The sequence below is a fragment of the Sebastes fasciatus genome, chromosome 14 (assembly GCF_043250625.1).
Source record: "Sebastes fasciatus isolate fSebFas1 chromosome 14, fSebFas1.pri, whole genome shotgun sequence".
NCBI lineage: Eukaryota > Metazoa > Chordata > Actinopteri > Perciformes > Sebastidae > Sebastes > Sebastes fasciatus.
The window spans coordinates 1082357-1096994 of NC_133808.1; the positions used below are offsets into that span (position 1 = coordinate 1082357).

Consider the following 14638-nt stretch of genomic DNA (forward strand, 5'->3'; position numbering starts at 1 on the left):
TTCGCCAAGAAACAGGAAGTTGTTGTAACTTTGTCGTACATTAACCTATATGCTCCAAATTTCTCATGCCTGATAAAGGTCCATGTCTGACAACATCCATATGCAAATTTTGACTCACAGTCATAGCGCTACCTAGTGGTAACAGGAAATATCATGTTGTACACATTGATGTACTCTGCCTCAGAAATTAATCACATCTACCTCAAACTTGGTCAGTAGTATCTTAAGACCTTTGTGATGAAAAGTTACCAAAAGATCAAAAAGTTATCGAACCATGTTGCCGTGGCGTGGCGGCGAAAAAGCTTCTTCGCCAAAAAACAGGAGGCTGTTGTTAATTGACTTTACATAGTCCAATCTGCTCCAAACTTCACAAGTTGGATAATGGACCAGGCCTGAAGACATATATGTGGTATTATGCGTGATAGTCATAGCGCCCCCTACAGGAAACAGGAAGTTGTTGTAAATTGGCTATACATTGTCCAATCTTCCCCAAATTTGACATGTTTTATAAGAGTCTTGCCCTGAAGACATGTACGTGCCCTGACGTGCGCATTCCCCCGACGTGCGCGCGTGGGCGAGGGCCCGATCATCGCTGCTTGCAGCTTTAATTCATTTTTTTTTTCTTAAAGGGATGAGGTTCTTCTACGTGACACATGTTTACTACAACAAGCTCCAAAGACGAATATGTGTATTTAGAAACTTTTATTAGCTCACAGGAAGAGCGACGCTGCTCTTCCTAATTTCAACATATTCATCATAACAAGCAACGTTTCAAACGCGAGCAGAATATAGCGGACACGTTTCCACAAACAAGACTCCAAAGCTCCAAAGACGAATCCGGTATGTTTAAACATTGTAATGAAATACTAAACAAAGAGGCATTCACGAGGACAGCTACGTATTCTCTTCCTACTTTCAACAGCTGCCGTAACTACGACAACCACAGACTCATTCGGCTGAAAGTCGCCAGTTAACAGGGTCGCCTGTTAAACCGTAACACCGGTCTGTAGTCATGGTAACACAGAGACAGCTTCTGCAGTAAATAATATACCATTACTCTGATTACTTTACTACGTTTATCAGGTGTCTTTTACCAGAAATAATGAACTGACTACTGTTTCACAGCTTCTATTTCCTACCCTGATGTTCGCTGTGTTTACACACCGTTACATGTAGCTACATGCTAACGTGTTAGCTCGGTATCTCCCATCTGCTCACAGCAAATGTTTTCTTCTCCTCTGGGATGATTCTGTCGGTCATTTCTCACAGATGGATCTGTAAAGACAAACGTAAAACAGATTGTATGTTTACAGTTTACAGAGTTGATGCATAACGTAAATACTGAGCTAACGTGATAGAGCTAAAAATAACATATTTACCGGAGCAAAAGAGTCAGGAAAACCTGGAATCTTGGCCGCAGATGTTGTTAATTTCTCGCCGATTTCGGATCAGATTCCTCCGGGAACGAGCGCTGGGTGAAGTTTCTGGTTTATAAACTTTTAAGAAGTTTATTTTCACGGTAAAAAGCAGTAGCACCAAGATGAACGTCACTCTCTTCCTGCTCTCTCTCTAGCTCAGGGCGAGCTGCAGGGCGGGGGAGAAAGTGACGCTGTGTTGAGGGCGTTTGATTGACAGCAGAGACCAGGAAACGCTGACCAATCAGAGCAGAGTGGGAGGAGACAGGCTCTGAATCAGAGTTTTTCAGACAGAGGCTGAATGAGGCTCTATGCAGGCAGACTGAGGTAGACAGTATGAGAAGAATAAAGGTTTTTCTGAACATTACAGCATGTAAACATGTTCTAGTACAACATTAAAATACATCTATGAACCTGGAAATGAGCATAATATAAGACCTTTAACGCACGGGACACGAACAGCGGCCTCCTAAATGAAAGCCCTGGGTTTGTTGGATCCATCCATCCTCCCTCCCGCCCACCTGGTGTGTCTTCTTGCTCCGTAAACTACGTCCCCACACTCCCAACGTACATTCTCTCAGCATTTACTGATGCCACGGATGGGTTTACATTGTAGTTAATGGAAAGCCCGGTGAGTTTCATACAGGCACTAAAAGGTGTCTTGCACAGCGGTATCACACACCGTGACAAAGCCTCGGTATTTGACGCCGTGAGAACGGGCTGTGGAGCATCACAGTTAGAAAGTGACGCCAAGGCGTACTGACCAAGCGTCAGTATGTGAGTAGTTGGGACAAGACCTACTCTATCAACCCACTCACACCAGATTGTGTGATGTACTTTTAAGATGATTAACATAGTAATTCAACCTAATGAATAATGTGTCTAGTTTCATTTGAATATTCCAGCACTGGTTGCAATGATGTTATTTTATTAATTTGGCCAGTAGAGATTACATGGTGGAGGTTTTCAAAGGAAAGTTGCCTGTCCGTGACCATATGTGCGTGTGTCCGTATTATGTCCAGAGGTAGCAGAGGCACAGTGTTCGATAGGGTTATGAAAGGAAGCCAGTATCTGCTGACTGAGGTCCTATCGGTCCTAAATCAGTGCTCTGTAGAGGGAGCCAGCTTAGATTTTCTTTTTCTTTTTTTCTGAGGATCAATCTATAAAGCTTTGCTGCAAGTATTTAAAAGTCAAAACACACATACATGTGTATGCAGAGGCACGTACAAGCATGCTCAAAGGATTTGAATACATAGAGGCAGGCAGGCGGACCGACATATCCATGCAGAAAAAGTTAAAAGGAAACTTGTGTGCTTTCATTTCATTTCTTCGCCCTCACTGTCTTGATGTTTTTGCTCTGAAATGAAGCAATTATGGTGGACAGAAAGCTTACGCGAACTTTTAAAATACAAAGTTGATGCTAAGCAATATCAGTCACAGCTAGAGATATGGGCTCCACTATGATGTGGGAAATCATGGGGTGCAAAGCAATATGCAATAATACTAATAGTAATAATCAATGTGTTGGTTGTAGTGGGCAACTCTTCTGCATTGGGTATTCGGCTGAAAATCCTGCTTATAAACCTTCATTCCCTTACAGGCACCATTCCGACTATTTTCTCCTTAAATTCCATCTTTGACACATGTTAGAAAAATGTAAGAAATGCCTTATATGTCTGGCATGTCTTCTGGAATTAATGTACAGTCCCTCAACACACAACAGAATAGTAAGCGCTGTTGGTAAATAAGAAAAGTTCAGCTTTGTACTCAGCTGTACATGTAACTGAGCAGGTCTCTGTTGTTCTTGTTGATGAGCTTTTGATTACTTTGTTTCAGTTCAGTTGCTGCCTCTATGAAAGTCCACTTATCAAAGCTGAATATGTCATTGCTAGGGCTGTCAACGTTGACCTGATAATAACACGTTAACGCAAAATCACTTTAACACCACTAATTTCTTTATTGCATTAACGCAATCAACCTTTCGGAGGTTGTAGCAGACTCCATTTTAAAGCTAGAGTGAAGATACTGGCATCACATGAAACTAGAAACCTGATGAATCCATCGGTACCAACCATGTCATACTAGCTTGTTGTAAAGGAGGTTAAATAACGCTCCAAACTGGCATGGCAATTTCCAAAGGGGTCCCTTGACCTCTGACCTCCAGATGTGTGAATGTAAATGGGTTCTATGGGTACCCACGAGTCTCCCCTTTACAGACATGCCCACTTTATGATAATCACATGCAGTTTGGGGCAAGTCATAGTCAAGTCAGCACACTGACACACTGACAGCTGTTGTTGCCTGTTGGGCTGCAGTTTGCCATGTTATGATTGGAGCATATTTTTAATTTAATTTTTTATGCTAAATGCAGTACCTGTGAGGGTTTCTGGACAATATTTGTCATTGTTGTTATTTGTGTTGTTAATTGATTTCAAATAATAAATATATACATAAATTTACATAAAGCAGCATATTTGTCCGCTCCCATGTTGATAAAAGTATTAAATAATTGACAAATCTCCCTTTAAGATACATTTTGAAAAGATAAAAAAAATGTATGAATAATTTGGGATTAATCACAATTCAATATTTGAATCGTATGACAGCCCTAGTCATTACGGCCAACAAGGCAGTCCTGTCCCAATGGCTCCACCATATATGGCTGAAATATGCTGCCATCTTTTGCAGCGTATTATACACATATAAAGATGTGTTCTTGAGAGAAATTTACCAGAAATTTTGTAGTTGACACCAATAAGGTATACAGTGTATTTGATACCACAGTAAAAAACAAAAACAAAACAGTTAACACTTTGAGCTAGAGTTAGCAAGTTAAATACGTCATAATTCCCTCTCTATTATCTATTTTATATTGCTGTAAAAACATCTCAATCAATCATTGGTACCGAATAGAGTCTGAACACATCATGATGTAAATAACATAGCTGTAACAGCTAACTTTAACTAGCTTTTCTTCTGCTGATTTCAACACAGATTTGTTGTTCACAATGAAGCGTTATCAGGGAAAAAATAGGGTGCGTCGATAGTGAGTTTAGACACTGTTAGTCTCGAGCCCTTACCGTACCTGCGCTACTGTAGAAAAATGAGAACCGTCACGTTTTCAGAATTTTGGCATTGACTTGGTACCGAAGTATCGGTTCACGTGACATCCCTAAGTGTTGGATGTATGATTGAAATGATCTGGCAGTAAAAAAATGTACTAAGAGTAGACAAGAACAGCGCAAATACCCTTTTGGTTTTGGTCTCTGCGAGGCGAGACCATCTCCTTTAGGGAGGAGGTGCATGTTGAGCCGACTTGCCTTCGGTTCACTAATCTGTACCTTCACTACAAAGGTGGATTCATTCAGTTTGGTAAAACACATTCATTCCTCCAAGTAGTGTAGGGTGTTTGTTTGTTTGTTTGTTTGTTTGTATTTAAAGAGGAGAAAGAAAAGGGCGGGAATGAGAGAGAGGGGGTGGGGGAGTATTTTTCGTGGCAGGGATGGCTTATAATATCTCATGGTTGAACAATGTTATGTTATAATATTTTGTCTTTATATATTGCTCTTTATTTGTATTTGCATTTGTATTTTTTTGTTTCATGAGACAGGTTACCCCCCTTAAGCTGCCCCCAGACCCTGGGGAGGGGGCTGGCTATCAGAGGTGTCTACTGTCTACTGTCGCCTTTTTGCCCATTCTGAACAGCCCCCAGACCCATCAGGAGAGAGCCTGTTCTGTGTTGGGAGAGGGATTTTTCCCTTCCGCCTTCCCAATTCATTTCTTTAATTATTTCATTTATGTTAAACCGGACGTCAGGCTTCCCCAGCCAGGAAATAGGGAAAGGGTAAGGTGGATGATTCAGTAAAGGAAAGGGGGAAAGAAGAGAAAAAGAGAAAAAAAGGAGGAAAAAGAAAGGGGGGAGGGGGAGTGGTGATACTTGATGGGGGAAGGGAGGGGGAGGGTGTTATGCCAGATGGATATAGTGAAGTGTTGTTGGTGCAATGTATTTTTTGCAAGCAATGCTGTTTTTATATGTGATTATTATAATAACAATGATAAGTAAAGTAAATAAATTAGCCAGTAAATAAACAAATAAATCAATTAATTAACCCATCCATCCGCCATCCAACCATCCGATTGATTCATTATAATAGTAGTAGTAATAATAATAATGGTATATAATATATACACACATACATATACACACATACATAATAACAAAAATAATAATAATAATAATAATAATAATAAAAAATCTAAATAGAAATACATATATGCATGTTGATGTTGTCTGAAGGTAGTGAAAACATTGTAGTAATAATAGTGGTAAACCACTAGACAGTATACTAATAAGAATAACCACAGTAATACTAGAATTAAAGCAACAACCAAAAAAAAACCTTCTAATAATAATGACAATACTAATAGAGGTAAATTGTAATATTAATAAAGAATATAATTAATATAATTATAATTAAGAAAGAGAAGAGAGGAAAAACAACAACAACAACACAAGTAAGGTTATAATAATTGAAGAGAAAAAAAAGTAGTATTAATAAAAAACAAGTAAAATACATTAATGTTAAAAATAATACCCGAGGGGAATAATGATAATAGTATAATAATAATAATAGCAATAGTAGTAACCATAACCATGACAATATCATGTCAATAATAGCTATAATAAAAGTAATAATAATAATAACAATAACAATAATACAAGTAGGAATAGCAGCATCAATAATAATAATATTGATAATACCTATAGTCATAGTAACATTAGTAGTAGATCAATAAATAAGCCACTTAATTAATTTGTTCATTAGTAAAATAATAATAATGGTAGTCGTAATAATAATTACAAATGGAGAGGAAAGAAAAGAACCAAATAAACCAATGAATCAAGGATTGAAACAGCAACCAATTTATCAATTTTAATAATAATAATAATATTACCATTACTATTATTATTAAGAGCAAAGTCAAAATAGAATAAGAATAGAAACACATATATGCATACTAATATTGTTTGAAGGGAGTGAAAAAATAGATAGTGATCTAATACACTGATAAGTTGGACACCCATTATGCAATAATAATTGATTGATAATCCATGTGATATAGCAATAATAATAATAGTATTGTATAGCAGCACATTTTATACTAAGACAATAATAATACCAACAATCATACAAACAAATTACTAAGAAGAAAAAGATAAATAAAGAAATGAATGATAAAAATGTACAAAACGTAAAAAATCCCATTGGTTATGATGGTGGAGACCAGAGCAACGATTGTGCGAGGTGTGTGGGGAAATGAGGTATTGGTAAGGGGGAGGCTAAGAGAAGAGAGAGGGATGACGCACAATTAAAATAGTTAAGAGATAGGGTTTAGGAAAGGAAGGAGGATGTAGATGATCGATTATGTAAGTGAGCAGGGTGTGAATAGGTGATGTATTGAGGGGTAAAATGTGAAACAGTTTGGTTCTGAAATGTTGAGTGTATGACATGCATATGACTGCATGTATGGGTAGGTCTGAGAATGGAGATGTAAGTGGTTTAGTGGCATTTGCTAATCAGCAAAATTGAAATTGAGGTTGAGATTTGAGAGAAATGGGGTCCAGGTTATCAAAAAGTGTGAGATTTGTTTTTTTAGAGGCTGTTGTTTTTCCATTGATATGTGTTCTGTAATGAGGTTTAGCCAATGATTGATGTTTATTGTTGGTTTGTTTTTCCAGTTTGTAAGGATGACCTTCTTGGCGATAGCTAGGGCAACCAGTGTGGGTTTTGTGTATTTTGGTGGGAGATCTGCTGAGGTTAAGTCACCAAGTATATGCATAATGAGGGAGAGGGGAATTCTGCAACCCAAGATTGTGGAGAGCTTCTGTGTTATCTGAAACCAAAGGTGTGGTACGGATGGACAGAGCCATAAGGAGTGAAGGTAGTCATCTGTAGTGCCTAGAGTGCATTGTGAACATTTATCTGTGGTGGAGAGACCCATGTTGTGCATTTTGTATTGAGTTATGTGTGTTCTATGGAGGATTGTATACTGAATCAACTGCAGATTTGTATTCTTGGTCATTTCAAATGAATTTCTGTGTCCAGAGGTCAGTGTCAGAGGGGAGAGATAAATCTCTTTCCCATTTAGCAGTTGGCAGGTGGATGTTATTATCTATATTGTAGATTAATTTATATAAATTTGAAAGAATGTTGGTGGATGTAGAATATTACCGGGATTATTTTCAGGAGAATATAGATTGTTATAAAAAATTTGGAAAGTATCATTTATGGCTTGTAGAGACTGTATAATTCCCTGCTGAATTCCTTACTGTTGTTATTCGAGATTTCTCTTTATTGTGTTGAAGTAGATTTGCGAGAAATTTGCTTGATTTATTGTTTTGTTCATAGTTGTTGTATCTCAACTGTTGAAGGAAGAATTCACAAACTTTCTCATTTTACAGCTAAACTGTACACTACAAGATGATTCTGAAAACATTTTATGAGAGAAATAGGCATTACTGTAACAGAATATTGACTCATATTTGATCAGCGCTGCCTAGTTTGGCCGTATCGATCAAAGTTCGCGAATGATTGACAGCTGGCTCATAGACGGCAGCTGGACGGCAGACTCCAGCTCGGCTCTTGTTTTCCTCCAGTCTGTGAAATATTGCAGATGCCATTAGGAACACCGGAGGACACAGAGGCACATGATTTTTTTCATAGATTACCTGTCTCATGCACTACTGTCACGATATAATGACCGTTTTATAAAAATAACTTGTATAATCATATTTGCTCCATTTCTACTTTCTACCTTTTTTGTTTTACCCCACGGCTTTGTGTGTATTTATTAGGACTTGTTGTCGATGTGCTATTTTCAAACCTGATAGGAGTGCCTTTCCTTGGTAACCCCTGATCCCTGGTAAAATCTCAGGAGCTGTTACACTGACAAAGGGTAAAGTCTGCCTTAAGGAATTCTCCCCCACACTCCACAGTTTAAAGTGGTAAAATGCACTTTTACTCAACAAAAAGGGCAGCCCAATCTGGTGATAGACATCACCATGACATGAATCTGAAGGTACATGCATGTAATTCATGCATGTAACTGATGTCACCACTAGCATTCATTCATCTACACACAATTCAATCCAACCTTCCAAGAATAGCATATTTTGATGGCAAAGTGGGCTGAAAAGATTTTTAAAATATTTTCTGTTTGAACGTCAGTTGGCAGCAGGAGAGATGTCTGCAATCTAACTGAATGGATGGAGCACACTCTACCTCTGAGCTACACACTTCTGTTACAGGCACCTTCTTTCACTTTGGTGCAGCAGGCACGCATGCCATCCCAAGAGGGAGTAATTATGTCTCTAGTGAAAAACAAGAACTTTTGCAGACGCAAGCCATTTCTGTGGTCGAGGCAGAAGACTGAGAGAAAGGTCTTTTTTCTGTTTCCTGCTCTTAGAGAGGACTGGAGACACATCCTGAATCATGAAAATGTCTGCATAGCACACTTGGCCACATACTGGCAGTGTGCTGGTTCAGCCAGGCAGCCTGTGCATGGCTATAGATGCATGGCTATAGACTGAAAAGATGCTTACTGTCACAGGTTGGTGGTACCCAGATACAGGACTTTTCTCTGTTTTGCTTTCCAAAATTTAGCCTGTGAATACAACTTGCATTAATCTTTTCTTTGCTACTGTTTTACTTGTTAGAATGGGAATGTGAGTGATCTTTGACCTCACCCTAATGGCCCAGTCCTAGTAGTTAGCCATTGCCCTGACAATGCATTGAACCTTTTGAAGCCTTTGTGATTTACCTCCATTGATGACAGTGGTTACTAGTGTTCTTCCTTGGTTTTGCTGCCACATCCACATGACTACATTTCCTGGCACTTGACCCCTTTACCATTCCACCCTCATTTCTAGACGGTTAGAGGTGGGAGACAGGGGATGTTCAGGGGTAGATACAAAGTCAACAGTAGATGCCACATAGAAGTGGAGTACATAATCTGAAAGCAGGGAACCTGAAGATTAATTTAAGACACACCATAGAAAAAGCCATGCTGTGATTTGGTATCAAAAACGTTTGACATTTGGAGATTTCTGCAAGAATTTAATTTTTCGGTGATTAGATGGCGAGCACTTCTGTTCTAGAAACTTCTCAGAAAACTCCTTATTGTCAATCTAGCTAGGAAAGCCATCCATCCTCTGAATGCTCTAGGTCTCTAGTTTGATCCATCCATCCTCTGAATGCTCTAGGTCTCTAGTTTGATTCATTCATCCTCTGAATGCTCTAGGTCTCTAGTTTGATCCATCCATCCTCTGAATGCTCTAGGTCTCTAGTTTGATTCATTCATCCTCTGAATGCTCTAGGTCTCTAGTTTGATCCATCCATCCTCTGAATGCTCTAGGTCTCTAGTTTGATCCATTCATCCTCTGAATGCTCTAGGTCTCTAGTTTGATTCACCCATCCTCTGAATGCTCTAGGTCTCTAGTTTGTGGCTGTAAAGTTTCATGAGGCTGTGATTATCCTAGAGGTCACCACAGGTCATTTTATACAGGGAGGTCAAGTTCAAAAAATGGTCTCACTACAATGAAATGGGACTAACTTCATCACACATGAATACAATTGTGCTCATTGGATCCACAAGACTCTCAGCTTTACAGTGATACCTAATGTATGCAATTCCAAGACTGTTTAGGGACCCCAGTATGCAGAAATATTCAAATGCATCGTTTTAGAATAGGCGAAAATAAAACATTATATTGCATGTTTTTTTCCCCAAACTGCATGCAATTATCATACAGTGGGCATGTCTGTAAAGAGGATACTTGTGGGTACCCATAGAACCAGTTTTCATTCACAGATCTTGAGGTCAGAGGTCAAGGGACCCCTTTGAAAAGAGCTATGCCAGTTTTTCCTCGCCAACATTTAGCGTAACTTTGTAATGTTATTTAGCGATCTTCCCGACAAGCTAGCATGACGGGGTTGGTACCTATGGTTGACAAAGGTTAACTGCAACCAATCAATGGAGTAGCATGAAACCATTAGCTGGAATGTATATCGCAATACCTACTAGTAGTCAAAATCTCCACCGGGCTAGCTTATACGCTACAGAGTTAATTTGTTTAAACAAACCATGGCTACTGCTACACAAACAATAAATCACAAATCATCTCACACAACATGGTCCACTGTGTCAGGTTGGTTGGGTTATGGTTTCTTGGTCTGCACCCCCAAGTTTGGAAAAAGCGTTCACATTACCAAACGTTTAGGCGGACCACTAGAACCCTAAAGCTCATGGGAGATTTTGTTTGAACTCTCTGTGTGAAATGACACTGTGTTGCAGAGAACCGAAGAGAGATGAAGTTTGGAGTGACAGAGGAGTATATGCCTTGTTACTTCATCTAACAGTAGAGAAAATAGAGAAAGATATTTAGGCTGACTGACAGGCAGAAAAGAGGAAGATAAAGAACAGAAAAAATATGAATGCTTGATGTGTAGTTATAGACATTGAACCTCTCCTATTTATTAAACCCCCGCGACAACGTAGTCGGGGGTATATAGCGCTCCGCGTGTCCGTCCTGCTGTCTGTTTGCGTGTCATACTTTCATGTCCGGAGCAGTACTTGCCCAAAAGTTTTGAAATTTGGGCCAAAAACTTTTTTTCCGACTTCGATTTCGTTTCGGAAGTACAACTCGGAAACTATTTAACTCAGGAACTTAACATTTGGTATGATGGTTGACAGTGTGGTCTAGTTGTGCCTTTTGGGGGTAGAAGTCCTGGGTGCCCGATGGCTTTCTCATCAGAGACCAGCTTATGCTACAATCCAGCGCTCTATGAATATTTCTGAATATTTCTATGCATGTATGTATGTATGTATGAATCATCTACAGCTAATGACTTGGCACCGTGTCGGATTCATCATCAAACTTAAATGGCAAGTTCCCAAATCATGTACAATTAATGAAATATCAGACACTATCACCCGGCATCGTGGACACAGAGTCCAGGTGTTGAAATACAAGCAAGTAATGAAGTGGTTAAAACCTGGAGAGCATCAACAACACAGACCATATGTCTTCTACTGACTTTATCCTGAGGAAAGTGAGCTAATAACAAGCTAGATTGTGCTCAATAGACTGATTCCTTTAGTTCCAAAAGGGCAAAACCTTTGGCCCTACTTTAGTAGGGGTCAAGCAGTGAGTGGGGGGGTATGTGAGCCATGCTCACTTTTGCCTTGTTTACATCTGTATCATTGATAGTTATCCTTGCCTTCCAACCAAACAAAATTCTATGATTGCAGGCGAGGTTAATTCAAAATTGTCTGACGCACGTCAACAGCAGTGGCACAGCCCCCATCAAACATCCTCCAGTCTAAAAGTTCAAAGAGAGTACACCTGCTTGCTTAAACCTCTCTGAAATGGAAAGGAGTAAATACCATCAATTTACCATATTGGCCAGTCAAATGAGTTACTCACCAGATTTGCGCTGGGTGTTGTGTTCCCAGGGCATACAGGACACCAGAGCAATGTGGTCTCACAGACACAGGTCAGTTCATCAGCCTTTGGACTTCCCTTCAGGTTGATAACCAGCCCATGCTAAAGCCCAATGAAAAGGAATAGAAAAGAGAGGTTGCAACAGGGGATATGAAATATGAAATCAGGTAACTTTTATCATCATTTCTTCAAAGGTCGATTCCATTTGCGTTTTTTTCTGGGGGTTTCAAATGGAAACAGCCACTCAGCCGTTAGCAAAAAGCAGTGACGATGAAGTGAAGAGGGGTTGTATGTATACTCCTGTGTTCTGCGAGGTAAAATGACTGTTTTGTCAATGGAGTCTATATTACGACTTCAGCTCCCCGTCAGAAAAGGCTGTCTGACCACAAGATAAAGCACCTCTGGACGGGAACAGCAGAAAAATGTATTTTAGCCACCTGAAAAAGACCCACCTGAAAAGTCAATAGTAGTTTAAATGTACGACATATTTACAATATTTTCACCGCTTTACCTCGCCGTCAGACAGTCCTTTCTGATGGGGAACTGAAGCCTGTTTCCATGCTCTTTCCAAAGCCACCAGACTCCATTGACAAAAAAACTGAATTTTTCCTTGCAGAACACAGGAGTTGCTGATCTACTGCTGCCTTGGTTGGGTAGGTTTTTTGTGTTATTCTGTGACTTTCAGATCCGAACTAACGTGGCGTCAACAGCAGTACGTTGCTTTGCTTCTGTGCCAGTACTCCTGTCTGCTTCTCCAAACTGCGAGCATGCTGACCGCAATTTAAGTTACTGACTATATAGATGTATAGGCCTTGTGTATGTAACAGCGTCATCATGCAGAAACATACGTCAGGTCACGTGGGAAAACGTTTTTGGAAGGGCTTGGGCAAATAGCATTTTGATGCTAAAACATACGTGCTTTGACCAAAATGTGAATATCCAGATTTGAATACATAAGGAACACTGCTGGGAAGCTACAGAATTATATAAAAACCTAAAAAAAAAAAAAAAGAATGGACTCGCCCTTCAAATGTTGATTCTTCAAAACTATGTAGCACTAAAAAATTGCTTTAAACCTCTATTGAAGTATACATTATCAATACACAGATTGTTTTTCTTGGTAAAACCTGTGTTTCTGCACAGGATCGATACATTTTGAAGCAAATACAGATTCTCCAACGACCTCCTTTCAATCAGAGTAGAGCAACCCATCAATCATGTTGCTCATAGTGTGTGCAAGCAATAACATTAAGAAGGCATGTCTCACCGAAGAGGGATCCCAAAAGTCTCCCAGCTTTTTTCTTCCAGGTCATGTGACCTGTGGCTGACAGCCTTCCAGCAGAATGGGGAGGCTAGACGTCTAGCCGATGCACCTAAACAGATGAAAGGGTTAATACATCAAAACATGGTCAAATATTATGCTGTGGAGCAGTGATGATTTTAGAGTCTTATAGGGGTGCTCAAGCACACGTATATTTCATCTCATCACCCCTAAATAATATTATCAAACCCTTTGAGACCTGTGGGACCGCCGCCGATCCCGGCCGACATTACAGTCTTTAAGAGAGTAGAAGTGAGACTTGAGTGGAGACATTGTTATCACTAGAACTAAAAAACCTAAGGAATCCATTGGTACCAACCCTCATGTTAGCTTGTCGGAAAGGAGACTTAATAACACTTCAAATTTGGGCGAGGAAAAACTGGCATGGCCATTTTCACTGGGGGGTCCCTTGACCTCTGACCTCAAGATATGTGAATGTAAATGGGTTCAATGGGTACCGACGAGTCTCCTCTTTACAGACATGCCCACTTGATACTATGATAACCACATGCAGTTTACAGCTACCCCAAAATTGCTGCAACAACTTATGAGACATAATAGAGCAATGGAATGGCTATCATATACTGTTCTAAGCCCTGATACACTGTTTATTTCTGATTTATGACTAGAAAAACTGAACAAACAGTGCTGAGCTCCATCTCAAATTAATCTTCAGGTTCCAGCTTTCAGATGATGTACACCACTTCTATGTGACATCTACTGTTGACCTGCTATCTCCCCCTAAAAAGACCAAAAAATAGGTCTAAATGGGTCTCTTGGTGTTAAATATAAGGCCTATTATTATTACTTTCTAAAATTATTTTTGGGATTTTGCAAACTGTCTCTTAGAGACAAAGGTACATTTTAAAAAGGGCTTTATTTAAACAGGTTTAATATCCAGTATTTGAATTTCATGATGGCACAGTTCAAAAACACAAGTACTGTAAATTGAAACTTTAGCAAATAAAATTGCTGAATGTTCTGACAGAACGTTGGGTCAAATTGGTCGTTATTACCATAGATATAGGTTAAAACGGGATAACAATAAATGAGAAAAGTTTATATTCAGGAGAATAAATATTTGAAAGCAATAGAGCATGACTGACAGCCTTACTGCAATATATTCCATTATATATTGAATTGTCACCAGCGCCTGAATTTAGTGTTTTCCTGTTTTCTTGTGTACTGTACAAATGTCACATTCTCATTAGGGGCTGAGCCCCCCTGAAGGTCTGATCCTAGAATCAGCCTGCTGTGGAGCGCCTTGATAACCGAGTTACAAAGCATGCCGTATAACCGCAGCGTCCCGGGTTCCAGCCTTGGAACCTTTGTTGCATGTCATATACTGTCATCTGTCCATCAGGCCACAATGCCTGCTGCGGTGTAAGAGGTAATCTG

At 39.5% G+C, this 14638-nt stretch overlaps 1 protein-coding gene across 10 annotated transcripts in view; it reads right to left on the minus strand.

Annotated features, from left to right (window-relative positions):
* The window catches only part of pcbp3 (poly(rC) binding protein 3), a 139168-nt gene that overhangs the window by 83787 nt on the left and 40743 nt on the right, over nt 1-14638 (minus strand). For 8 of the 10 annotated variants that reach the window (XR_012597023.1, XR_012597022.1, XR_012597020.1 and 5 more), the window contains 3 exons: nt 13187-13292; nt 11902-12021; nt 9237-9341 (listed from right to left, as the gene is read on the minus strand). Coding sequence is in view for 4 of the 10 variants with exons in the window: in XM_074658103.1 (XP_074514204.1) it covers nt 9237-9242 (6 nt within the window). In the remaining 6 variants the exon portion in view is untranslated. The remainder of the gene's footprint in view (nt 1-9236; nt 9342-11901; nt 12022-13186; nt 13293-14638) is intronic. The other 2 variants (XR_012597024.1, XM_074658104.1) reach the window with 1 other exon arrangement.